Source organism: Camellia sinensis, unplaced genomic scaffold (assembly GCF_055761805.1).
Source record: "Camellia sinensis isolate YWXY unplaced genomic scaffold, ASM5576180v1 Unanchor1, whole genome shotgun sequence".
Lineage (NCBI taxonomy): Eukaryota > Viridiplantae > Streptophyta > Magnoliopsida > Ericales > Theaceae > Camellia > Camellia sinensis.
The window spans coordinates 21,436,632-21,463,996 of NW_028128987.1; the positions used below are offsets into that span (position 1 = coordinate 21,436,632).

The window sequence follows — 27,365 nt, forward strand, 5'->3', positions numbered from 1 at the left end:
TTTGGATATTAGCCATTGAGTTGCATATTTCTTTTACACCAATGCATCATTCACTTAAAGAAGCATAGTTCTATTTTCTTGGCAAGATTGAAATTGATTGCATCTTGTGCACTATCTGCCTTCCCATATTATGTTATGTGCGGTAGTTATCTATGCTTGATTCATTGTTGTTGACAAAAAGACGTGTAACGCCCCAAATTTCTAGCCCAAATGACAATGCAACAATCATGGCTCTCTTAAAAGAAAACCAAATATAACTTCTCATACTTGGATTACATAATAATAATAGTTCCTCATGCGATATTACGTTGATTCAACAAGAAGTAAATAACCAAATAAGCACCCCCAAGGGTTTACAATCTTCCAAGGCTTAAGCCCGGTACACAAAATGGTTATTCAAACCCACACGTACATAGCCCTTGGCTTACAAATATGATCACAACGAATGAGAATTTTAGTGCTCTCAACACATACATTTCCACGCTCTCAATTTGGCAGATTCACCATGTCTTTTCCTGCACAAAAATCCGATAGGGTGAGCATAAAGCTCAGTAGGAAATCCTTAACAAAGTATATACATTTGATGCAAGTCTCAAGAAATGAATGCACATGTCATGCCATGCCTTTTTGAAAATAAAACACATCTTCATCTTTTGAAAACCATCATGCTCAATGATGTTATGCAACTTTAACTGTTCAAAATTTATCAATTTAATTAAAGGGGGGCGGTAAATACAACTCTGGTAATCCCTAGGTCGATGTCTGCAAGTAGACTATACGAGTACTACCAATTGTCATTTTTACCGGTATTAACCGGAAGGCTCGACACCTATCCGCGCGACTTTCTGGTCTTTCACCAAGGACACTCAGGCCAACTTAAACCATTTCATCTACACCACCTATCAAGACTTATCACTGTATTTACCCCAAAACCATTTCATGAAAACCCATTTCCCAACATTCTTTTCTCAATGCAAATTTCCAAAACTTAACGTAGTCCAATGAATTGAAATGCCAATGTATGCTTAATAATGCAATGCAACATTACTTCCATATTCAATTGTTCCACACAATATACCATTGTGATCAAAATTCTCAATCCTTTTTTTGACACAATTCCACAAGATGAATATATATATACTTTAATATCCAATTCATTCAAGAGAATAATGTAATTCCCACATTTCGAGCAATCTCAACAATTTAGTCAATTCAAGACTAAATCAACATTTTGACAACAATTTCTAAAATAAACAACATTTCTCATTTTTTTCACAAAATTCCTCATTTATATATAAATAAACAATTTTCAAAACATCTATTTATTTTAGTACACAAAATAAATATGACAATATCTTTTAAGGATTTTCAACATCTTTTAAAGAAAAGACCAAATTTCTAGGTTTTCTCACCAAAATCATTCATCTCCAAGATATTTAGAATAATATCTCCAAAATCATCTTTCTTCAATCAATATGGTTCAAAATCTTCAATTTCTATTTTAAAAGGAAAAAAAAATTAAACCCTCTTTCAAAATCACTCATCTTCTTGAAATCAACAATCAATTTCTCAAAGCTAATCAAATGATGATTTCGAAAATCGTCTAGATCTTGCAAAAACATATATATAACTCTAAGAAAATCCCTACCTCAAGTTATGAAGAAGAAATGAGATGAAACTCCCAAAATCAACTGTGTCAAAACTCGATCTTCACCGCACACAACGAAGCCCTCGAGATGATAACCAACTTTGGTGAAGAACTTAGGTCTAAATCCCAATGGATTTGGAGAAATCAAAGAGAGAAGATGACTTCTAGAGAGAGAAGCTCCCGATCTGGAATTCTGGAGAGTTTTAGTGAGAGAGGATACTGAAAAAAGTGATATGAAATATCAGATTCATGAACTGATATAACATGGTCCGCTCGAGTGTGGAATGCCCCGCTCGAGCATCAAATACACTAACCCAATACTTTTGCAGACAGGTCAAACTTCTGAAACCAAACATTCTCCGCTTGAGTGCATAAACGGCCGCTCGAGCGGACAAGCAATTTCGAATGCATTTTGCATTTTTTGTTTTGGGGGCGCTGCCCCTCAACCCCGCCAGGGCGCTGCCCTAGGACCCACCAAGGGGCGTTGCCCCTTGGACCCCCGCGAGCTGACCGGGCAGCTCGACCTCTAACCGGCCCAGTCGAAGTGGCAAATCATGAAAGAAAGATCGAAACCGGCATCGCTACCTGATGAAAGGCAGGATGGTTTATTTTTCTTATGGATTGGGAAAAGTTATATTGCCAGAGAAGTATTATAGGCTTAATCAAGGTTTTAAAAACCAGATCTGTGAACGAATCGAAAAAGGAGTTGGATGGATGGGTCACCAATTCAACGATTGGGTCAAACTAGATCGAATCATGATGTCATAATTGAGTAATAAATGTATTAAAAATTATACTTAAATAAAAAATAGGTTTTAAATATACATTATATATTTATGTAAATATGTTTACGAATTATATATGTTTAAATAAAAATGTTAATTATATTAGTATATGAGAGAAAATGATTAGAATACAATAAATAAAATATAACTACTAATTTATCAATAAGGAGTATTGCTTGCTGGTAAACAATAATAGTCTCATGCTTGAGGTACTGAGTTCAATCCTTGTGAACTACATTTTTCAAAGCCTAACCATGCATGTCAAGCCCGGCCAGTTTGCTCCAACCAGTGCCAGTTCTTCCAGTTGACCCGTTCAACCACAGGATTTACTGGTTCAGTGAAACGAGGGTAGAATGGGTTTTCGTTCAAAAAAACTAGAACGGGTTTGAGGTTGTATCCGGACCAAAACCTAGACTGGTCAGCCGGTCTAACCGTCCAGTTTTCAAAACAGTGGGCCGTCCGGTTTTCAAAACAATGGGCTTAATTACATCAAAACCCGTCAACTATTGGTGAATATCATTGTACCACACTCATCTATGACCTTGTATGTTTTGACCCAAATACCCCATCTTCTGAAAGGGTGAAGGTGATGATTTTTATATTTAAGGGGGTCAAATGTATGGGAGGGTGAAGGTGATGATTTTTATATTTAAGGGGGTCAAATGTATGGGTTAACAGATGAGGATAGATGAGGGTAAGGTGATATTCTCTAATAATTCGAATTTCTTGTGTGTTATTGTGCTTGGTGTTTGTTTTCCTAAGAGAAGCATTGAATTTATTTGGTGTTGCCTCTCATGCATTTTGCTATATTTTTTTATGACTACTAAATAACTCTATTGGTAATTTGTTTTATTGGTGAGAGACTTCATAATGACAGCTCATGCATGCTAGTAGGGATCTAAGGAATGGTCTAACTTCTGTTCATGTTCAGTTTTAAATATTGCTAGTATCTTTCTATTTCGGCAATCACACTGACTGTAAGTAAATCAAATATATTTGTGACCACAGATCTCTTATTAAAAATAAAAATAAAAATTTGTGATAAAATTATCACCTATAGGCTAAAGTTGTTTCTTTGTGCATTCTTGGAGTTGCAATCTTACTGAGTTTCATCTTTCTTCTGTTATTTTTTCTATAGCCTTGACTAATTCAAAAAAAAAAAAAAAAAAAACTATTCTTCATGTCACTTGTAGATTTCTGAAGTTAAGTTCACCTTGAAGGGATTGTCTGACGAAACTCTAATGAATGTGGGATTATTGTCAAATTCAGGATAACAAGCCAGCTGGTAGAGATCAGTGGATAGGGAAAGTCAATTTTGTGGAGATACGATCATATTGGCATATGTTTAGAAGCTTTGATAGAATGTGGAGTTTTTTTATATTGTGCTTGCAGGTAATTGTTTCTTCAATATTTATCCTTGTCCATATCTATGCATATATATTTGAATGTCATACGCAGTGTACAAAGCTCCCTCTTACAATAGGGTCTCTATGTATGAATATATACATATGCTTTTGATTTGACATATTGTTGTAATTGATTTGTATTAAGGCTATGATAATTGTTGCTTGGAATGATACGGGGAAACCAAGATCAATATTCAGTTCTGATGTTTTCAAAGTACTGAGTGTGTTTATCACCGCTGCAATACTAAAGCTTGGGCAAGGTAGGTTGTAATATTTTCATTTGACTGCCTCGTCATGAGATGTATGTAAATCTGATTTTACAAGCTCTTGGAATAATTTGTTACCATTCTTACAGCCATGCATTTTATATTTTCCAAATTGTATGCTTGAAGAGTGATGTAGTCTCCACTGTATTTGCAATTACAAAGTATGTTTCAACGGGATTCACTAGGCTTATAGTCACATCACATGTAATATTGGGTATATATGTTGGATAGCTTGATATACATTGTTGGGCGCATTTCCTAATAACTTAAGCTTTTGGGACAATTGGTGGTCTAACATGGAATTAGAGATTAGGTTGGGGGAGGTCTTGGGTTCAAGTCTCTATGTTTGCATTTATTTCCCATTTGCATTCTGATTCTCTTTATGAATGTCTCTTTGCATCTCCACATGGAAGACGAGATTATATTTGAGGAAGGGTGTTAGATAGCTTCATATACAAAGTTGGGCCCATTTCTTGCTAGCTTAAACTTTTAGGACAATTAGTAACATTATCAAGATACTTTGAATTGGTCACATATGGAGTTAATGTAAGGTATATTCATGGAGTGACCAATATTTGTTATGTGTATTGGTACAAGCATGGAGAGAAACAACTAGACCATTAGACCCTAGATGGGTCCACCTTCCAAAATTATATCCATATTTGGGGGATGAAAAAAGAAAAATCCCATATGTGCCCCTTACTGCGTAGTAGTATCGTACAACTTCTAATGAAGACATAGTTTATGATGTAGAACAAGTGGCTGCGGATTTCTTGAGGCAATTAGACAAACACAAGTCAAGGAAATCAAATTATTGACTAAGGGGGAAATGATAATTTTGGACAATTTTGTTAGAATTTCCCATCTTTACCTTCACCTACTCCACTACACACTCCACTTCACCTACCTCCACTTCACCACACACTCCACTTCACCTAACCCACTATCACCTCCACTACACCTACTACCACATTTTCTTCTATATATAGATTGTATAGGAATTGTAATTAATCAATCTTGTAACACATCAACATATATCAATCAATATCAATTCATCAATCAATAATACATACAATTTATTCTCTCTCTATTTCTCTTTATACATTAAATTTTACATGGTATCAGAGCAAGGTTAAGCACTTAGTATTTTTCGCTTCACCGGCGGGTGGCAACCTCGCCTTAGCCGCCCGCCGGACCTCAACCTAGTCCGCTAAAATTCTCTACACATACCCTGACTCCGTTAATGGGTCAGCGTCACTTCAATCCCTCACCAAGTCCCTGTGGCATTCCCAGGCTCTGGGCAAGATTACTCATCCTTTCTTTCATGGCTTCAACACTCTTCTGGTGCGCATCCTTGTATGCTTCAGTGACCAAAAGGGAAAGTTTTTTCAGCTCCCAACTCCATTGCAGCCTCAGTTATCTCAGTGCGCACAGGCTGCTGGTTACCAGAAAGTGTTACCTTTATTAGCTCACCTTCACAATAGCCATCAAACTCTGCTGCAGCAAGTTGTTGGTGCAAGATTGGAGGACCCCGCATTGTCCGATGCACTTCAGGCATGCCCAAATCTGACGCATCTATCTCTGCTTGCGTGTGAGGGGTTGAGATCTGTTTCAATTGAGCTGCCCCAGCTAGAGCAATGCAGACTTGATTTTTTATGGCTTGGGTAACTGCTCACTTTCCATTGTTTCTCCAAAGCTTGAATTGCTCGAGGTGCAAGGTTGTAGTTGGATTAGGGTTCGAGAGACCCAATGCTTAAGAAATCTTTCCATTGCCAATAATTCCGGGAGAGTTTACATGGTGGATTTTGGAAAACTTGTGGGTCTTGAGTTCTTGTCCATTAGAGGGGTGCAGTGGTGTTGGGATGCAATAAGCAAAATGCTTCAATTGGCAAATAAAGTGAAGCATCTCTATATGAAGGTGGAGTTCACGGGGGATTTTGAAGCCCTCTTGCCCTTTCCGGAGATTGATTTTGTCGAATTCTTTAACAGCCATCCCAAGCTGCGAAAATTCGATATGCATGGTGCCATGTTTGCTGCTCTTTGTCAGAAAAACAGCTTGAAAAAGGTGGATTCGAGATTTGTGATTCCCTGCCTTGAGGAGGCAGTGGTCACAGTGAGATCACCTTTAAATGCAGAACAGAAAATGAGCACTCTCGAATCATTGGTCAAGTATGGTAAGAATTTGAAGACACACACAGACAAGCTGGACCTCTCTCCCCCTCTCATTATATTATATATATATATATATATTCTTTTCATCTATTTTACACCACCAAACTTCTTTTACTATCCAGTGCCACCGCACCAGTTCTCTCTCTTGTTGACTCGTTGAGGTCGGGAAAGAGGGTGAGCAGACTCCGGGAAGACGAGGCCATTTTCTGGGCAACAGAGTGTTACAGAATATCTCTCGCAACAGAGTGTTCCAGACTCTCTCTCTCAGCACAACGAAGAGTTTTTCAGAGGATTTCACAGGTTTTTTGCCTCAGCCTCAGCCTCAGCCTCCGTCTTGGTTAAATAGCCGAGGCAGCCACGCATATCGCGCGCCACTTGACGCCAGACGACAAACGGGCGCGCCAGCCAAGGCGCTCACGTGCCTCGCCATCATCATGTCCGGCACACCTTTTTATGGATTGGGCACGCCTTTTGATGGCACGCCTTTTTGAAAAATTGGGCACACCTTTTGAGGGTGCGCTTTTTAAGGGTCCGACAAGACTCTGTAAACTGTCCCGACATTGATTCCGGTTAGCTCCTTTATGGGTCCGACAAGACTCTGTAAACTGTCCCGACATTGATTCCGGTTAGCTCCTTTATGGGTCCGACAAGACTCTGTAAACTGTCCCGACATAGATTCCAGTTAGTTTCTACAAGGGTCCGACAAGACTCTGTAAACTGTCCCGACATTGATTCCGGTTAGTTTCTACAAGGGTCCAACAAGACTCCGTAAACTGTCACAACATTGTCTTCTACAACGGTCCGACATGACCCCATAAACTGTCTTCTACAACGGTCCGACATGACCCCATAAACTGTCTTCTACAAACGGTCCGACATGACCCCATAAACTGTCTTCTACAACGGTCCGACATGACCCCATAAACTATCTTCTACATCGGTCTGACACCACCATACAGTGTCCTCTACAACGTTATGACACCCCATACAGTGTCTTCACCAACGGTCTGACACGACCATACAGTGTCTCCTATCCTTTTTTATTTTTATGTATTTTCTTGTTTTGTTACTCTCTCCAAACTCAAGTTGGTTAGTTTCTCTCCTCCTTGAGTTTGCGGGGGGCTGTTAGAATTTCCCATCTTTACCTTCACCTACTCCACTACACACTCCACTTCACCTACCTCCACTTCACCACACACTCCACTTCACCTAACCCACTATCACCTCCACTACACCTACTACCACATTTTCTTCTATATATAGATTGTATAGGAATTGTAATTAATCAATCTTGTAACACATCAACATATATCAATCAATATCAATTCATCAATCAATAATACATACAATTTATTCTCTCTCTATTTCTCTTTATACATTAAATTTTACAAATTTTTACTTGGCTACCAAGAATATTTATTAAAGAATATAATTTCCTTGGTGACCAAGGATTATCCTAATTAGTTACTTTCTTGTAATGCTTGGTCTCCAAGTAATCTTGGTGACCAAGACTACTATTATATAATTTTATTATTTTATATTTTCCTTGGCCTCCAAGTATGCTTGGTTTCCAAACTTTATCTAGTATAAATAGTCATGTAAGCCTAAGGGCAAAGGCATTATCTATTAATATAATTTTCAAGTTACTCTATTTTCCTTGTGGATTCAAGAGCTTTCGTCTACTAGAACGATATCTAGTTTCGAGCGTATTCCGCTGTGTCAAGTGGTATTAGAGCAAGGATTTGTCTAGCTTAATGGCATAAGACAGAGATGTACACACAAACCTACTAATGGTGATCATGGGATCGGTGCTTTGTGAGAAGCATTTGAGAGCCAACAATGGCAGTTGGACAGGATTCGTGACATGATTGTTGGGTTGACTCTTAACGCCAACAACAGACCACCAGTAGTTGATCGGGCACATGTTGAGGGAGTTGCCCAAGGCCAACCAATTAACCGGGACAGAGTTGGCGCCAGAGGAATTGCCCGAGGCCATTTTGTCCAAAACAACTTGAGACGTCCAATCAGACAATGAAGGGTCCAAGCCAGAGGTTGAGGAGTACGGAGGTCGTCAACCATGGAGATAGCAGCAGTGGATCTATGACTACTGGTTGAATATTGATATTCCCTAATTCAGTGGAAATCTACATATTGAAGATTTCTTGGATTGGATCTCTCAAGCTGAGCGGTTCTTTGAGATGATGGAGGTTTCAGAATGAAAGATGGTGAAATTAGTTGCATCCAAATTGAAGGGAGGCGCTACAGTTTGGTGGGACCAATTATAAAGAACTAGACAACGACAAGGAAAGGACCCAATTCAGACTTGGCAGCGGATGAATTAGCTTCTCATGGACAGATTTCTACCACCAAACTAAGAGCAATACTTGTTCCAGCTTTATTAAAATTGCTCACAGGGGTCCAAATATGTGTTTGGCTACACTGTGTAGTTTTCTCGACTTTCAAATGCAACAACCTAAATGAGACGAAAAGATGAGTAGCCAGACTCAATAGGTTGAAGCAAACCATTCAAGAGAAGATTGGTTTGGCAATTTTGTGGACTGTAGAGGAAGCACACAACATGGTTCTCAAAGCTGAGTTGTTGGAGCGCAAGCCAACATATTTGGGGTATCGATAGACTACTATGGATTCTTCTTTTCCTACCCTTGAAAGGGGAAAGTGGGTCCAAGCGTTGACTGCTACAAACCAACCCATGGGTGCTAATGGCAGAGGCAACAACCAGGCGACAAGTTCAATGGCTAAAGAAGCTCCTAAAAATCCCAACCCTTATGCTAGGCCAACAAAGGACAAGTGCTAGAGGTGTGGTAAGCCTAGCCAATGTTCCAATGTTTGTCCAGAGCGAAGGCCAATCAACCTAGTGGAAGAAGATGATGACTTTGGAGTTGATGAGGGCGTAGATGATGATGATCATGATCCGTATGACGGGCTGAGCTTGCCATAGATGATGGAGAACGAGTCAACTGTGTGGTCCAACGAGTTTTGTTCACACCAAAGACTGAGGATTTTAATTAGCGCTGTAATATTTTTCGATCATGTTGTTCAGTCAACTAGAAAGCATGTGATTTGATCGTTGATAGTGAAAGCTGTGAGAACTTTGTTCCAAAGAGATTGGTGGAGCACTTGAAACTATAGACTGAGCCACATCCCAATCCTTACAACATTGGTTGGATCAAGAAAGGCCCGACAGCAAAGGTAACTGAAATTTATTGAGTTCTAATTTCCATTGGCAAGCATTATAATGATGTTTGTGATGTCATTGATATGGATGCTACCCATATACTTTTGGGTAGACTTTGGCAATTTGATGTGGATGTTAGATTTAAGGGTTGGGACAATACCTATTTGTTTATGTAGGGGACTCATAAGATTGCTATGGCTCATTCACCACAACAATAGTGTCCAAACCACCTAAAGTAAAGGGGTAGTCTTTTCTCACCATAGATAGTTCAGAGGCTGAGTTTGTGATAGATTTTAAAGCTTTAGAAGAGATTTATGTGATGGTTGTCAAAGATCTAGTGAAGGAGGGAAAGAAGAAAGCAGTGGTACCGATTCCAGAGAAGAAACAACCATTGCTTGAGGAATTTAAAGAGATTGCTGCTGATGAACTATCCAATGAGCTACCACCAATAAGGGATATCTAGCATCACATTGATTTTGTGCTGGGAGCTAGTTTGCCAAACTTACCGCACTACAGGATGAATCCAAAGGAGAACGAGATTTTGAGGGAGAAAGTTGAAGAGTTGCTGCAAAAGGGGCATATTTGTGAAAGTTTGAGTCCATGTGCCATTCCAGCTCTTTTAACACCAAAGGAAGTTGGAAGTTGGCGTATGTGTGTTGACAGGCGAGTTATCAACAAAATCACCATCAAATACAAATTTCCTATTCCATGTTTGGATGATATGCTTGATATACTTGAAAGTTCAAAGTGGTTCTCAAAGATTGACTTACGAAGTAGGTATCACCAAATTCGAATTTGGTCGGGAGATGAATGGAAGACAACATTCAAAACCAAGGATGGCCTGTACGAGTGGTTGGTTATGCCATTTGGACTTTCCAATGCTCATAGTACTTTCATGCACGTTATGAATCAGGTATTGAAGCCATTTACTGGAAAATTTGTAGTTGTTTATTTTGATGATATCTTGATTTGTAGCAAATCTGAAAGGGACCATATAGAGCATTTGTAGCAAGTGCTAACAATTTTGCAGGAGAATAAGTAGTTTATTAACCTCAAGAACTGTAGTTTCATGACAAGTAGTCTATTGTTCTCGGGGTATGTGATTAATTCAGAAGGTATTCATTTGGATGGAGAAAAATTTCATGCTATCTGAGAGTGGCCAATGCCAACAACTGTCAGTGATGTTCAAAGCTTTCATGGGTTAGCTACATTCTACCGTCGATTCGTCCGCAATTTTAGTTCAATCATGGCGCCAATCACAGAGTGCATGAAGAAGGGTAAGTTCTTTTGGGGAGACGATGCTGAGAACAGCTTTGCTTTGATTAAAGAGAAGCTTTTCACCATGTCAGTATTAGCTCTACCTAGCTTCGAAAAGATTTTTGAGGTGGAGTGCGATGCTAGCGGTATGGGAATTGGAGCAGTTGTTTCACAAGAGAAGAGACCAGTGGCTTTCTTTAGTGAAAAGCTAAGTGAAGCCCGACAAAAGTGGAGTACCTATGACCAAGAGTTTTGTGCGGTGGTACAAGCTCTCAAGCATTGGGAACATTACCTAGCACAACGAGAGTTGCTCCTATACATGGATCATCTAGCATTGCAGTTCATCAACAGTCAGAAGCACCTAAGCAACATGCATGTCAAATGGTCTACATTTCTTCAAAAGTTTCCTTACACCATTCGACATAAGTTAGGGACTTTGAATCGGGTTGCAAATGCGTTAAGCCGTCGTGCAAATTTGCTAGTTACATTGACCCATGAGATTGTGGCATTTGAGCTTGAAGGGGCTTTACCAAGAAGATGAAGATTTTATAGAGAGATGGGGTAAATGTAAAGATAATAGACCTGTCACTGATTTTCATGTCACTGAGGGATATTTATTAAAGGGAAATTGTCTTTGCATTCCTAAGACGTCTCTTTGGAAAGCTAATCTGAGACCTACATGGAGGATGGAGCGGACATTTGGGTAGAGACAAGACCATAGCAAGCTTGGAGGAACGTTAGTTGTGGCCTCAATTGAAGCGAGATGTTGGGAATTTTGTAAGGAAGTGCTATACGTGTCAGGTATCCAAAGGTCAGTCTCAAAATATTGGTCTTTATATGCCTTTACCTGTGCCTAACAATATCTGGGAAGACTTGTCTATGGATTTTGTGTTGGGACTCTGTCGTACCCAACGAGGAGTAGATTCTGTATTTATGGTTGTCGACAGGTTTTCTAAGATGGCTCATTTCATTCCTTGCCGAAAGACTTCTGACACATCTCGCGTGGCTTGATTGTTCTTTCTGGAGGTTGTTCGCTTGCATGGAGTACATCAATCTATTACTTCTGATCGTGATGTGAAGTTCCTTAGCCATTTTTGGGTGACTCTGTGGAAGATGTTTGATACTTCATTAAATCGAAGCTTTACCACACATCCACAGACATGTTCAGCCCGAGGTAACTAACAGAATTTTGGAAATTTTGGGTCGAAGCATATGTGGAGACAAGCTGAAGCAATGGGATCATGCCTTGCCTAAAGTCGAATTTGCTTACAGCAATACAGTTCACAATGCCACTAGAAAGTTACCATTCTTTGTGGTATATGTGACACCTTCGAGGCATGCAGTTGATTTGGTTCGTCTACCAAGAAGTCCGGAAGTAAGTGTTGCAGCGGAGGCCATGGCTAAACAAGCTCAAGCAGTACAAGATAAGGTGAAACATAAACTAGAAGAAACCAATGCAAGGTGCAAAGAAGCAGCTGACAAGATTCAGTGATGGTGTTCTTGCGCAAAGATAGGTTTCCAATAGGTACATACAACAAGCTAAAGCTAAGGAAGTATGGTCTATACAAGATTTTGAAGAAGATCAATGACAATGCTTATGTGGTTGATTTTCCTGAAGATTAGAAGATCTCCAAGACTTTCAATGTTGCTGATCTTTTTGAGTATCATGCAGAGGAGTCTTTCTATTCGGATTTGAACTCAAGGGTGAGTTCTCTCCAAGTAGAGGGGAATGATGTAGAACAAGTGGCTGCGGATTTCTTGAGGCAATTGGACAAACACAAGTCAAGGAAATCAAATTATTGACTAAGGGGGAAATGATAATTTTGACAATTTTTACTTGGCCACCAAGAATTTTTATTAAAGAATATAATTTCCTTGGTGACCAAGGATTATCGTAACTAGTTACTTTCTTGTAATACTTGGTCTCCAAATATTCTTGGTGACCAAGACAAGTATTATATTAGTTTATTATTTTATATTTTCCTTGGTCTCCAAGTATGCTTGGTTTCCAAGACTTTATCTAGTATAAACAGTCATGTAAGCCTAAAGGCAAAGGCATTCTCTATTAATATAATTTTCAAATTACTCTATTTTCCTTGTGGATTCAAGAGTCTTTGTCTACTAGAACGATATCTAGTTTTATGTGTATTCCGCTGTTGTCAGTTTATGTATCAATGCGTCCTCTTATCTTATCTAATAATGGTTGGAGATATATGTAAGCGGAGTTAGGTTTAGGCATGTGGTGGTTTTATGAGAACAAATCCGTATTCTTTTTGCAATGTGGTTGAATTGAAGTGTTATTTCTTCTAAAGTTGTACCGATGATTTTATGAGATGTCTACTTCATGACTGTTTCCATATGATTATTATACTTCTTAATTCTGCAGCTGTCCTTGATGTTAGCCTTAGTTGGAAAGCAAGGAGGTGCATGTCATTCCATGTCAAGCTACGATACATATTAAAGGTTGTGTCTGCTTCTGCATGGGTGATAATTCTGCCAATCACATATGCTTATACTTGGAAGGATCCTCCTGCATTTGCTCAAACCGTTAAAAGTTGGTTTGGCAATAATTCCAAGTCGCCTTCATTGTTTATTGTGGCTGTTGTTATCTACTTGTCACCAAATATGCTCGCTGCAATATTGTTTCTTTTCCCCTTCATCCGTCGATTGCTTGAGAGATCAAACTATAGAGTTGTGATGTTGATGATGTGGTGGTCACAGGTATGTGCATCTCCTTACCTTTCACTTTTTGGTGGTTTATGTGATTGACAGAGAGTTTACTGTTAATTGTAATGTTACCTAAATGAAATACAATTTCATATGATTGACCAAGAGTTTGTATGATATCTTACAGCCTTGGCTTTATGTTGGAAAGGGGATGCACGAGAGTACATTTTCTCTTTTCAAGTAAGAATCCAACGGGTGAATGTCATGTTTGATGTACTAGAATCATATTGTTGATTTCTCTTAATACTCGATTTAAACTTCCAGGTACACAATGTTTTGGGTTCTTCTTATAATGACAAAGTTAGCATTCAGTTACTACATAGAGGTGTTTCTCTTGTCCATTCTCCATATTCATTTCAACTTGATATACTAACATATTATATACGAATCAGTACTACTTTAAGTTTGCTGTTGTGACACTAGTTAATTGAAAAAGGGCAGTGAAGAGCGGTGTCCCCATGGAAATTAGAAATAATCATTTTGTAGTGCATGATGCAAAATGGTTGGCTTGGATGCGTCACTTGCGGACATTGCAAGATGGAAGAAGAGTTAAAACTAGAGCATAAGAGTTGAGAGAGAGAGAGAGAGAAGAGATTTGCTGGAAGAAGAGGCACAAAACCTAATTAGGCTTCTTATCTCACTAAACACGTGTATTTATAATAATAAGAGAATAAGTACAATGACACTAATACCCTCAAGCACATAACTTAACACTTTCCCTCAAGTTGGTGAATAGATATCTCTTATGCCCAACTTGCATACAATATGATGAAACACTTCACTCCCTAACCTTTTGGTAAACACATCAGCTAACTGATCTGTGCTTCCTAACCCTTTGATAAACACATCACCTAACTGATCTTTAGATGTGACAAAAGACAAACAAATGATGCCACTATTCACTTTCTCCTTGATAAAATGTTGATAAATCTCGATGTGGTTAGTCCTATCATGCTAAACCGGCTTAATAGCGGCCTTATTATCACAATATAGTCACATGGAACCACCAACAATCCTAGGTCAGCCAGTAAAACTTTAAGCCACATCAACTCACAAATACCATGCGCCATGGCTTGATACTCCGCTTTTGCACTCGATTTGGCAACAACTGATTGCTTCTTATTTCGCTAAGTCACCAAATTCCCTTCTACAAATGTACAATAGCACCAGCCCAATCTGCATCTGTGAAGGCCCCTAACCTTAAATGACCATGATTGGAGAACAAGATGCCTTTTCCAGGAGCTGATTTAAGATACCTTAAGATTCGATGAACTGCATCCAAATGCCTCATCCGAGGATCATGCATGTATTGGCTAACAAAACTTAATATGCAATATCTGGCCTGGTATGAGAGAAATATATCAGTCTTCCCACAAGCCTTTGATACCTTCCCTTGTCCACATGATCTCCGTCACCATTGAGCATATGATTAGCCCTTATAAAAGAATCAGTTTGTCTACATCCCAACATGCCTACTTCCTCGAGTAAATTCAAGATATACTTCCTTTGAGAAATGAAGATGCCCTTCTCTGATCTCGCAATCTCAATTCCAAGAAAGTACCATAAGGGACCGAGATCTTTGATTTCAAATTCCCTAGAAAGTTAAGCTTTGACTTTGGACATTTCCTCTTCATCATTGCCTATTACCACAATGTTATCCACATAGACGATAAGAATAATGATCTTATCTCCACACCGTTTGATGAACGAAGTATGATCTGCATGGCTTGGCTTATATCCAAATCTGAGCATTGCCTTAAGGAACTTATCGAACCAAGCCCTAGGAGATTGTTTCAACCCATACAAGGACTTCTTTAACCTGCAAACCTTCCCCTCAGTGGCTAGAGAAGAAAAACTTGAAGGAACATCCATATATACTTCTTCCTCTAGATCCCTATGAAGAAAAGCATTCTTCACATCCAATTGTTGTAATGTCTACCCCAGATTTGTTGCATAAGAAAGAAGGACACGAATGGAATTCATATTGGCCACTGGAGCAAAGTTATCCTAATAGTCAGTACCACAGGTCTGAGTAAACCCTTTAGCAACAAGCCTCGCCTTATATCTCCCAATGGTCCCATCAGCTTTCTGCTTAACTGTGAACACCCATTTGCACCTGACAGGCCTTTTCCCGATTGGTAGAGAAACTAACTCCCAAGGGCCATTCTTACTCAGTGCTCTCATCTCCTCTGCCATAGTTTCTTTCCACTTAGGATCACTAAGAGCTTCCTTTCAACCCTGCGGAATAGATATAGAAGACAAATACAAAACAAAGGCACGATACGATGAAGATAATGAATCATATGGCACAAAATAAGATATAGGATGTTGAGTGCAAGTTCTAACTCCTTTCATAAGAGCTATAGGAAGATCTGAGTTATCAACTTTATGAACATCACTAGTAGGGATAGGATAATTAGTAATTGCTGACTCATTACCTAAAATCGGAGATGGAGATGATTGGCATGGCATCACATCAGTCATCGACTCCCTCTGTCGTTGAGAGTAGGTCTTGAGATCTGATCTATCCAACCGACTAGACTCCCCATGAATACAAGGAATTAGCTACCCCCTCTCTACATGGCTCACTTTTCCCCTTACAACTAGTGGAAGTGGAAGGAAACAACATCGAGTCCGGGAAACCAATCTCTTCTGGAGTAGAGACCTCCACCTGAAGAGAGAATCTCGGAAAGAATGACTTTGACTCAAAGAAAGTAACATCGATAGAAGCATGAACCTTGCGAGAATAAGGATCATAACACCGATAGCCTTTTTGAGTAGATGAATAACCGAGAAAAATGCACCTCAAGGCCTTGGGATCAAGTTTGTTGCGAGTGAGACGAGAGGAATGGACAAAGTAAACACAACTAAACACTTTAGGTGGAAGAGAAACAAGGTGAATAGAAGTACGGAGAAGAAGGTCAAGAGGCCGTTGAAACTGGAGGACACTTGAAGGCATGCAGCTAATAAGATATGTAGCAGTAAGGACCACATCACCCCAGTATCGTTTAGGAACATGCATTGTGAACATGAGAGCACGAGCAACCTCAAGAAGATGACGGTTCTTGCGTTCGGAAACACCATTCTGTTCAGAAGTACCAACACAACTAGTTTGATAAAGTGTACCATGGGCTTCAAGATATGCCCGAAACGCACCATCAATATATTCAGTGCCATTATCACTCTGAAGGACTTTAATAGGGGTAGCAAATTGAGTAAGCACCATTTTATGAAATGTCTGAAACACAAGAAAAAAACTTTATTTTTGGTTTGGAGTAAGTAAACTCAAGTCATAAGAGAATAACAATTAATGAAAGTGACAAACCACTGATAACCAGAGACGGACATAACACGAGAGGGACCCCAAACATCATAATGAATAACTATAAAAGGAAAAAGACCTCTTTTACTAATTAGAGGATAACAAGAACGTTTATGCTTAGGAAACTCACAAGCATCACAATGAAAATTATTCCTGTGATGATCCTCTACTAAAGTAGGAAAAAGTTTGTCTAAAATAGAAATAGAGGGATGTCCTAAATGCCTATGCCACTAATGTAACAGAGGAAGGGCGGAAGAGCCAATCGCTTAAAGAGCGCTGTGAGAAGATCCAAGGGATGAAAGTCCAGCATCCAGAAAGTATAGGCCCCCATGTGCTTTACCACTGCCAATCATTCTCCCCGTACCCTGTTCCTGAAAAACACAATGAGAAGGATAGAAGGTTATGGAACAATTTAACGAATTGGTAAGACGGCTAACAGAGAGTAAATTAGTAGAGAACTAGGGAACATGAAGAATAGAAGAAATAGAAATAGACGAAGAGCAATGAACATAGCCTGTCCCAGACACAGAAGATAAAGACCCATCAACAACTCTTACTTTATCCTTGCCAAAACAAGGAGAGTAAGAGTGGAAAATATGAGACAAACCTGTCATGTGGTCAGTATTGCTGGAGTCAATGATTCAAGGATATGAAGAAGAAGAAAAGGACTCAAGGCACTCGTAGGAATACCTGTGGAAGCAAAGTTGGAAGTAGAGGGAGGATCAAATGTAGGGACAAAGGGAGAATCAAGCCGAGCCATTAGACACCGGAGAGTGTGCAACCCATCATGGGAAAGTGTGGCAGAATCACCCGGGGTGCTGGCAGAAGACTCAGGGAGATTGGCATGAGAACTAATAGTGCCACCACGTCCACTAGTACCAGTATGGGCACCACCCCGACCTTGAGAAGGACGACCATGTAACTTCCAACAATGTTCCCTATCATGTCGATCTTTTCCATAATAATCACAAGTAATCTAACCATGTTCAAGACTAGCACCTTTGCCCCCAGATTTGGAGATATGGCCATCTTTCGAAGCAGAAGAAATAGCTAGATCGGAGCACTCTTGGAGAGGCTGATGAGCCATAGCACTACACCGACTATTTTCTAGCTAAACATAAGCATATGCCTCACGCACAGTGGGAAAAGGATCTCGGCCACAAATTAGAACATGAATCTGATCATACTCAATGTCAAGACAGTAAAAAAAATCATAAACCCTCTCCTTTGATACCATCTACTGAAAGGTAGTTGCATCTTGAGAACAAACAGACTCGAAGTTCTGTTAATTGTTGATCTCTTGCCACAAGCTACTTAACTTGGCATAGTACTCGGCAAGGGAGCTATCCTTCTGATAAAACCCCCGTATTTTCTTCTGCAACTCATAGGCCTAGGCATCATTACCACACTGTGAATACATCTGAGCAGTAACAATCCATATCTCATGAGCGCTATACATCAAAACAAAGGAGCGGTTAATCCTGGGATGAATAGAGTTAATGAGCCAAGACATGACAAGGGCATTCTCCTTAAGCCATTTCTCTCGGGCTGGTACATCCTCCTTGGGAGCCTTGGTAATTCCCTCGATGTATCCAGACATGCCACGAGCAGTAATGGCCAATTGAAAAGAATGCGACCAAACCAAGTAATTTGTGCCATTCAACTTGACTGAAGTAAGCTGAAGAGGAATTATCACTGAGAGAGACGTTGGAACTGGACTCTTTCACCTCGCTGCTTACAGGAGTCTTATCATCATCAGCCATAACCAAAAACCAGTGCTTTCACACCCAAAAAAGAATACAACCACAACAATCGAAGAGAATCGTGAAGAGCAGATTATTTCCCAACAACCTAGCCTAACAACAGCAAAAAAGGGGCCAAAAAACACTCACGTTGTAGCAGAAAGCCAAAAACACAGAGATGAAGACCGAAAAAACCATCAACTAAAGCACTGGAAAGCCAAAAAAAAACAATTAAAAATCATCTTGAACCATCAACCAATGCCAAAGAAGGCCAGAAAACATCCAGTCGGCTCCTAGAGAAGTGAACCCAAGGGTTGAATCAAACCATAAACTACCAGAATGAAGAAATAAAAAAATAGGCCTATTTTTCCAGAAAATAAAGAAAAATTCGGAAAAATAGGCAAACAGAAGAAAAAAAAAAAAAATTGAACTTTTTTATGGCAATCCCCTTCCCTAGTCGATCATAGTGGCACAGTTTTTTTTTTTTTTTTTTTTTTTTTTTTTTTTTTTTTTTTTTACATTATTGACAAGAACAAATAAATGAAAAAAAAAACGATATTTAGAAATAAATAAATAGAAGAACAGAAAAAAGATCTTAGCTCTAATACCAAGTTAAAACTGAAGCATAAGAGTTGAGAGAGAGAGAGAGAGAGAGAGATAGAGAGAAAAGATTTGCTGGAAGAAGAGGCACAAAACCTAATTAGGTTTCTTACCTCACTAAACACATCTATTTATAATAATAAGAGAATAAGTACAATGACACTAATGTTGGAATGTGTCCCACATCACTTGGAGTTTCCCCATTTGTGCTAGTTATAAGGCTCCAATTTCTCTCTCCTTAATAGCTGGGTTTTAAGGAGATGTGTGGGCTGGGCTTTTCAATTACTAATACCCTCAAACACATAACTTAACAAGAAGAAATAATGGGACTCGTTGGGAAACTAACATCAAAAGCAACTTTGATCCCCAAATAAAAAAAATGCAATAAATAAAGTCAGTTGGGCTTATGCAATGCCGGTGTCATAGAAGGAAATGTTATTTATCAATAAATAAATAAAATTTAGGAGAGTGAGAATTTTTTTACAACGTTCATAATTGTTGAGGTTGGTTGAAGTGATGCTCTTCTGTTTTAGTGGTGAGATGATTTTGAAGATAATACTATAGAACTTAAGAAAAGTTATTCTTTCATCAGTCAGATGATTTAATACTTGATGGATAATTATTGTGACTTTCCTAGTGAGAGAACCACAACTTCCTTTCAACTCTCCCAAAACAACACAATATCATGGGATGAATAAGGAGTGTGGGTTTTGGAGATTGGCAAATGGATTTTCAGAAGTTGAATATAGATGTTGTGCAAGAGGTTTTTGGGCTCTGTCATGCCTAATTTGCATATTATCTTTGACAACCAATGAGTCCTTTATAGGAATAAATAAACAACCACATTTGGTGTATGGCTCCGTCCAGCATTCTCTAATATTTGATGGTCCATTTCATGTGTTTCTAATTGGCATCAATTCAGAACTGCAAAGCTACTTTTGCAACAGGACTATGTTTTAAGATGATTTTGGGAAACACTTATTTATTTGTTTAGTTTCCTTCAATGCGTTTTCTGTTTCATCTATTTCGTTTTTGAACGTAGATTTAGCAATACTTTGGTAACCATAAACCAATTTCACCTTTTTTGTAAGGTTTTGTCAGTTGTTAATGTTTCTCTTTTGTTTGTCTGCTCTATATGTAAATAATTATCCACATGTATGCTTACTGTTCAGTTGAAGTTAGCAAAAAGGGATATGTTGTGTTAATTTGATTCTTGAATTTCAGTAAAATCTCTGTTGTGATTTTCAAAAAGGAGGTTTGCCAATCTTTATTAGGATGTAGTCCAATTCTTTGTAACTTGTTTTAAATATTTCTCTATTGCAGATAAGGCCTCTTGTGAATCCAACAAAAGCTATCATGAGCATTCACATAACAAATTATCAGTGGCATGAATTCTTTCCTCGTGGTAACAAACATGAATAGATGGTGTAAACCTCTAATATTTTCTTATTGCATGAATTGGTCTCTTACACTGTCTTCTGCTTTGCAGCAAGGAATAACATTGGTGCTGTGATTGCACTGTGGGCTCCAATTATTCTTGTATGGATTGAACCCCTTTCAATACTTTCTTCTTTTTTTTTGGCTCCTATTTGGCCTGCTTTACATCTATGTTATTAATGCCTCTATTTGTTTAGGTCTATTTTATGGACGTCCAGATCTGGTATTCTATATTCTCCACATTGTTTGGAGGTATCTATGGTGCATTCCGTCGTCTTGGAGAGGTTAATGGACTTCTTTTTTCTTTTTTCGTTCTATGACTTGCATGCATATTTTGTGCCACTGCTTCTAACACTTTATTTTGCCAATAATTAGAACAAAAAACCTCGTCTTTGGGCTTCATTGTCATGAAGCAGTTGCCGACCACAGTAATAATATAATTAGTACTTACAACTTTGTGCTCAATTATAATGAAGTTTCTGCCTTCTAACCCAATTAATAGTAACCCAGGCTCATTGATCGGTTATTTCCGTTGATCGGAGGAAATCCGCCTTCTTGCACAGACTTCCTCAGTACATACAAGCTGAATGTTTCAATAGATTAGTGTGTTTATTTGCTGCTCTCCATTATCCTTTCTTTCTTGTTATTCTCCTTCTATTCTTTTCAAATGTTACAGATTAATCTTCTTTGAGACAACTCTTTATTTTTGTTTTTATTTTAAAATTGCTTTTCTTTTGGCTCAAGAACTTGAATGAGGAAAAAATAGGATAGTAATAGATGAGAATAGCGTTGCTTTCTTGCTCAAAATCTGACCTCAACTCACTCTCTGTTGTGTCTCTATTCTGTTGTCCTACATTTTTTCCCTTCATGAAAAAAAGAAGCTAATAGGAAAAAACAATTACCCTCTCATTGCTTCATGTATCTAATGTTGGAAGCTTTTGTCACCCCATTTTGGTAGGTAATATTCTTCAACTGTATAGGTGCTTGTGGCCAAATTTTTACCCTTTACACTTGCGATGCTAATAACCTGATAAGCTTTAAAGGTTGTAGACTCACTGCAATTTGTCTGCCTCCCCCCTCTTTGAACTCTTAGAGGTGTAAGATTTCTGAATGTCTTTATGTATCTTCAATTGTTGCTAATACAAAGATTACAACCAATATATATAGCAATCCTAACCCTAATCTAAACTAGGAAATACAATCAATGTACATAATCAATCTAATAATTCCATAAGTAACGTAATATTCTCATACCCCCGCTCAAACTTAAGGTGTTTTAACAGAAAACACGGAGAGTTTGCCAAGAAGAAACTGAAAGCGAGTAATGGTGTGAGTCTTCATAAAGAAATCGGCAAGTTGCAAGGCCGAAGAGACGAAAAGAAGCGAGATGGAGCTAGACTGCAGATGCTGACGGACAAAATGACAATCAATTTCAATGTGCTTCGTCCGCTCATGAAAGACTGTGTTATGTACAATCTGAATAGCATTGCTGTTGTCATAGTAAAGGGAGGTCGGAGAAGACTTGAGGGACACCCAAATCAGTCAAGAGACAACGAAGCCAAACAATCTCAGCAGTGGCATGAGTCATAGCACGGTACTCAGCCTCGGCAGTGGAATGCACAACAACAGTCTGTTTCTTGCTCTTTCAAGAAATCAAAGAATCACCAAGAAACATGTAGAAGCCAGAAGTGGACTTGCGATCAGTGACATCACCAGCCTCAATCAGAATCACCATAAGCCACCAAGTCCAAAGAGGAAGTAGAAGACAACAGTAAACTCTAAAAGATAGTACCCCGGAGATAGCAAAGAATCTGAACCAAAGCAGCCCAATGGGTAGAACAAGGAGCAGAAACGAACTGACTAATCACATGAACAACATACGGAAGATCAGGGCGAGTAACTGTTATATAGACTAAGCAACTCACGAGCTCTCGATATAAAGTAAGATCATCTAGAAGAAACCATCAGCAGTGGTGAGCTTCACATTAAGCTCGATGGGGGTATTAGAAATCTTAGTGTCAGTAAAACCAGCACGATGAATAACCTCATTGGCATACTTGGCCTGAGATAAAAAGTAGCTATTGGGAGAAGAAGCTACCTTAATTCCAAGAAAATACCGCAAGGGACCCAGATCTTTCATTTCAAAGGTGCAGAAAAGATGTTGCTTGACCTCAGAGATAGCAGAAGAGTTAGAGCCAGTGATGATCATATCATCCACATACAGTAATAAGGCAACAAATCTAGCAGAGGTGTGAAGAAGAAATAAACCAGAGTCATGAGCACAAGGATGAAACCCAAGCGCAGTAACAGCAATCTGAAAGCGATCATACCAAGCACGAGGAGATTGCTTCAGACCATACAGAGCACGCCAAAGGCGACAAAGCTGTCCAGAGGAATGGTGAATGCCAAGGGGAAGACGCATGTAAATCTCTTCTGTGAGATGGCCATTAAGAAAAGCGTTCTTAACATTCATCTGATAAAAAGGCCAAGAACGAAAATAGCAACAGTGATCAAAGTACGGACAATAGTCATCTCAGCAACAAGAGCAAAAGTCTCCTTAGCAACAGGAGCAAAAGTCTCCTTATAATCAATACCATACTCCTGTGAGAAACCTTTGGCAACCAGACAAGCTTTGTAGCGCTCAAGAGAACCATCGGAATGAGTCTTGACTTTGTAAACCTATTTGCAACCAATCAGATTCTTAACACCAGGCAAATGAACTAACTCCCAAGTACTAGTTTTCTGTAAAGCAAACTACTCATCCTCTATAGCTTAAACCCAATAAAGATCCTGACAGGCCTCCTTGTGAGACTAAGGTTTTGAAAAAGAGTGAATAGTAGACAAAAAAGTACGATAAGAAGTAGAAAAACATATATTAGACCAACCCAACCTGTTTGGAGGATGACGCACTTGAGTAGGATATTAATGTGCAGCAGGATCAAAGTCGTCAGAAGCAGGAGGATCAGCAGCAAGGGTAGAGACAACCGGTAGAGGAGGAGCCTTGCGACGAGAATAAACTAACAACGAAGGAAAAGAAGAAACCGAAAGAGAAACGGCTAAAGGTAAAGCAGGAGGAGAAGATGGAACAAGCTCAGAAGGAATTGTGGAGAAGCACTCATTAGACAGGACCTCAGAAGGAAACAGATCAATATGAACCAAATCTTCTTTGGAAACTGGGACGGTGAGAGAAGGAAGCTAAAAGTAAGGTATACGTTCGAGAAAGGCAACATGGCGGGAGACATAAAGGCAACGGGAAACAGGGTCATAATAGCGATAACCTTTCTGAGTGAGACTATAACCCAAAAGACACATAGGACAGACTGGACACTAAGTTTGGTTCTATCCTTACGGGGTAAAAAGACAAAACAAGCAGACCCAAACACATGAAGGAGGGAGTAATTAGAAAGTCGAGAAAACAGAGCCTCATAAAGAGACTGACCAGAAAGAAAGGGAGTAGGCATACGGTTGAGAAGAAAAGCAGCAGTAAGAACTGCCTCACCCCAAAATGGAGCCGGAACGAAGGATGTAACGCCCTAAATTTCTAGCTCAAATGATAATACAACAATCATGGCTCTTTCAAGAAAAACTGAATATAAATCTCCAAACTTACATTATATTGTATAATAGTTCTTCATGCAACAATACATTAATCCAACAACAAGTAAATAAAAAAATAAATACCTCCAAGGGTTTACAAGTTTCCAAGGCTTCAGTCTGGTTACACAAATGAGAGTCTCGTACTCTCAACACACATTTCCTCGCCTTTAGTTAGGCGGCATCACATCTTTTCCTGTACAAAAATCCCGTAGGGTAAACATAAAGTCCAGTAGAAAATCCTTAACAAAGTATATACATTTTATACAAGTCTAAAGAGATGAAATGCACATGCCATGTTATGCCCTTTTTGAAGATAAATCACATTTTCATCTTTTGAAAACCATCATGCTCAATGATGTCATGCAATTTCAATTGTTCAAAACTTAACAATTTATTTCAAGGGCGGTAAATAAGACTCTGGTAATCCCTAGGGCGGTGTCTGCAAGTAAACTATACAAGTACTACCGAATTGTCATTTTTACCGGTATTAACCGGAAGGCTCAATATCTATCCGTGCGGGTTTTCGGTCTTTCATCCCGGACTCTCAGGCCAACTTATTCAATATCATCTACACCACCTATCAAGACTTACCAACGTATTTACCCTAAAACCATTTTATGAAAACCTGTTTCTCAACATTCTTTTCTCAATGCAAGTTTTTAAATCAACTTTCAAAGTTTAATGTAATCAAATGAATTGTTATGCTAACAACACAAGATAAATATAAATATTTTTATTTCAATTCATCATCCACGTAATAACACAATTCTCTCTTCTCAAGTATCCTCAACAATTAGTCATTTTAAGACTATTTTAACGTTTTGAACAATAATTTTCAAAATAAACAACAATTCTCAAAATAAACAACAATTCTCGTATTCCTTGAAATTCATCGTTGATATAAATATAAATAAGAAAATTTTCAAACATCCATTTATTTTGACACACAAAATAAATATAATATCATTCATGAATTTTCTGTCTCTTTTAATTTTTTTTTTCAAATTCTAGGTTTTCTCACCAAAATTATACAACTCAAATCTTTTAAAAGAAAATTTTCCAAAATCATGTTTTCTTCAATCAACGAAGATCAAAACCCATAAGATCAGTTTAAAAGAACAAGTGTCAAACTCACTTTCAAAATCGCTCAACTTCTTGAATCAACAATCAATTTTCAAAGCTATCGAAAGATGATTTCAAAAATCATATAGATCTTGCAAAAATATATATATAACTCTAAGAAAATCCCTACCTCAAGTTTTGAAGAAGAAATGAGATGAAACCCCCAAAATCAACAGTATCAAAACTCGATCTTCACCGCACACAACAAAGCCCTCAAGAAGTTAACCAACTTTGATGAAAAACTTATGGCAGAACTCAAATGGATATTGAGAAATCAAGGTTTTGATCCAATTTGGCGTAGGGGAATGTAGAGAGAAGGGAGAGGAAAGGGTTTTTCGAGAGAGAGAGATATATAAAAGTGATCTGAAATATCAGATTCCCGAACTGATATAATATGGTCCGCTTGAGCGTGGAAAGCCTCGCTTGAGCGTCAAATACATTTTCCCAGCACTTTTGCAGACAGGTCAAACTTCTGAAACCAAACATTCTCTGCTCGAGCGCATAAATGGCCGCTTGAGCGGACAAGCAACTTCTAATGCATTTTGCATTTTTGCTTCGGGGGCGCTACCCCTCAACCTCGCCGGGCACTGCCCTTGGACCCGCCAAGGGACGCTGCTCCCCAGACTCCCGCGAGCTGACCGGGCAGCTCAATCCCCGACATACTCAGCAAAGTGGCAAAAACTTGGATCGCTACAGAGGCAAAGAGAATAAAAGACCTAGCTATCTCAAGGAGATGACGGTGTTTACACTCAGCTCGACCATTTTAGGTAGGTGTGTCAATACAAGAAATTTGGTGAATGGTACCAATGTTTTAAAAACTAGACCGGTGAGCGAACCGGAAAAGGGATCGGGTAGAGGGGTCACCGGTTCAACCATCGGGTTGAACCGGAATCGAATCGTGACGTAACAAATATATTAAAATTATATTTAAATAAAAATATAAGTAATAAAATTATAAATTAAAAATATTAAAAATATTAAATTATCTTAAATATTTGTCCTAATTTTTTTTTTACTGAAAAATATAATAATATATTTTAAAATATTATTAATTTCAATTTTGGAAGATGAAATCAAATATTTAATATTCCCTCCATAAGCTTTTAATTCAAATAATTTGATTGAAAGGAGAGCAAAAATTTTGGAGGGATATCAAAGTTTCAATATTTCCTCCAATACATTTGATTGAATCCCATATGAATTTCTTGAGTCTTTTTAAAAGAATTTTTCTTATAAATAGGTGAAGAATTTCACAATAATTTCATCAAACTCTTAATGGGATTCTTCATAAGAGGAGAACCTTGAAAAAGAGTTTCAAATTAAAATTTTCTTATATTCTTATTATATATATATATATATATATAAAATAAAAAAGAAAGAAAGAATAAAAAAAGAAAAACAAAACAAAAAATTCATTTTCTCAACCCGGTGAACTGGAACCGGGTCGACCGGTTCGGCGATTCGACCGTCGGTTTTTTCGGTTTTTTCAAAATAGGCTGGTTTGTCACTATAACCGGTTTAGTGGGTGTATCTGGACCGGAACCCCGACCAATTGGCGGTTCAACTGGTTGAACCGGCCAGTCCGGTCCGATTTTTAAAACCATGAATGGTACCTAATTTGGCCAAAATATTCACAGAATTCAGTTTTAAAGTATTCCCCGCGCAAGTCAGGCGACAACAATTTTATAGTAGACCTAAACTATGTTGTGACCATAGACTAGAAAGTACGGTATATCTGGTAGAAATCAGACTTATAAGTCCTAAGATAAACCCAAGTTTAACGGGTGCAGTCATCAACAAATGACACATAGTATGTAGAATCCCCTTTGGTGAAAACAGGAGAAGGGCCCCAAACATCAATATGAACTAAAGAAAATGGTGTATTAGATATAGTACTTTTATGAAAGGGTAAGGCTATCATTCTGACAAGTTTACACCCCTCGACATTCAGTAAGTTCACTAGGAGAAACTTTACCCAATATACTAGACTGAGCTAAAGACCATAAGCGATCAGCAGACAAATGCCCTAATCTAGAATGCCACAAGTAGAAAGAACTAGACAGAGAATCTAATTGAAAAGAGGAAAAG

At 38.5% G+C, this 27,365-nt stretch overlaps 1 protein-coding gene and 1 pseudogene across 3 annotated transcripts in view; both read left to right on the forward strand.

Moving 5' to 3' along the window:
* Positions 1–27,365, forward strand: part of LOC114267863 (callose synthase 3-like) — a 125,265-nt gene that overhangs the window by 37,378 nt on the left and 60,522 nt on the right. For all 3 annotated transcript variants that reach the window (XR_014357482.1, XM_082910517.1, XM_082910518.1), the window contains exons 13-20: positions 3,703–3,825; positions 3,985–4,099; positions 13,117–13,451; positions 13,585–13,637; positions 13,722–13,782; positions 20,445–20,526; positions 20,611–20,660; positions 20,756–20,842. Coding sequence is in view for 2 of the 3 variants with exons in the window: in XM_082910517.1 (XP_082766643.1) it covers positions 3,703–3,825; positions 3,985–4,099; positions 13,117–13,451; positions 13,585–13,637; positions 13,722–13,782; positions 20,445–20,526; positions 20,611–20,660; positions 20,756–20,842 (906 nt within the window). In the remaining variant the exon portion in view is untranslated. The remainder of the gene's footprint in view (positions 1–3,702; positions 3,826–3,984; positions 4,100–13,116; positions 13,452–13,584; positions 13,638–13,721; positions 13,783–20,444; positions 20,527–20,610; positions 20,661–20,755; positions 20,843–27,365) is intronic.
* On the forward strand, positions 4,139–9,936 carry LOC145814309 (F-box protein At1g10780-like; annotated as a pseudogene).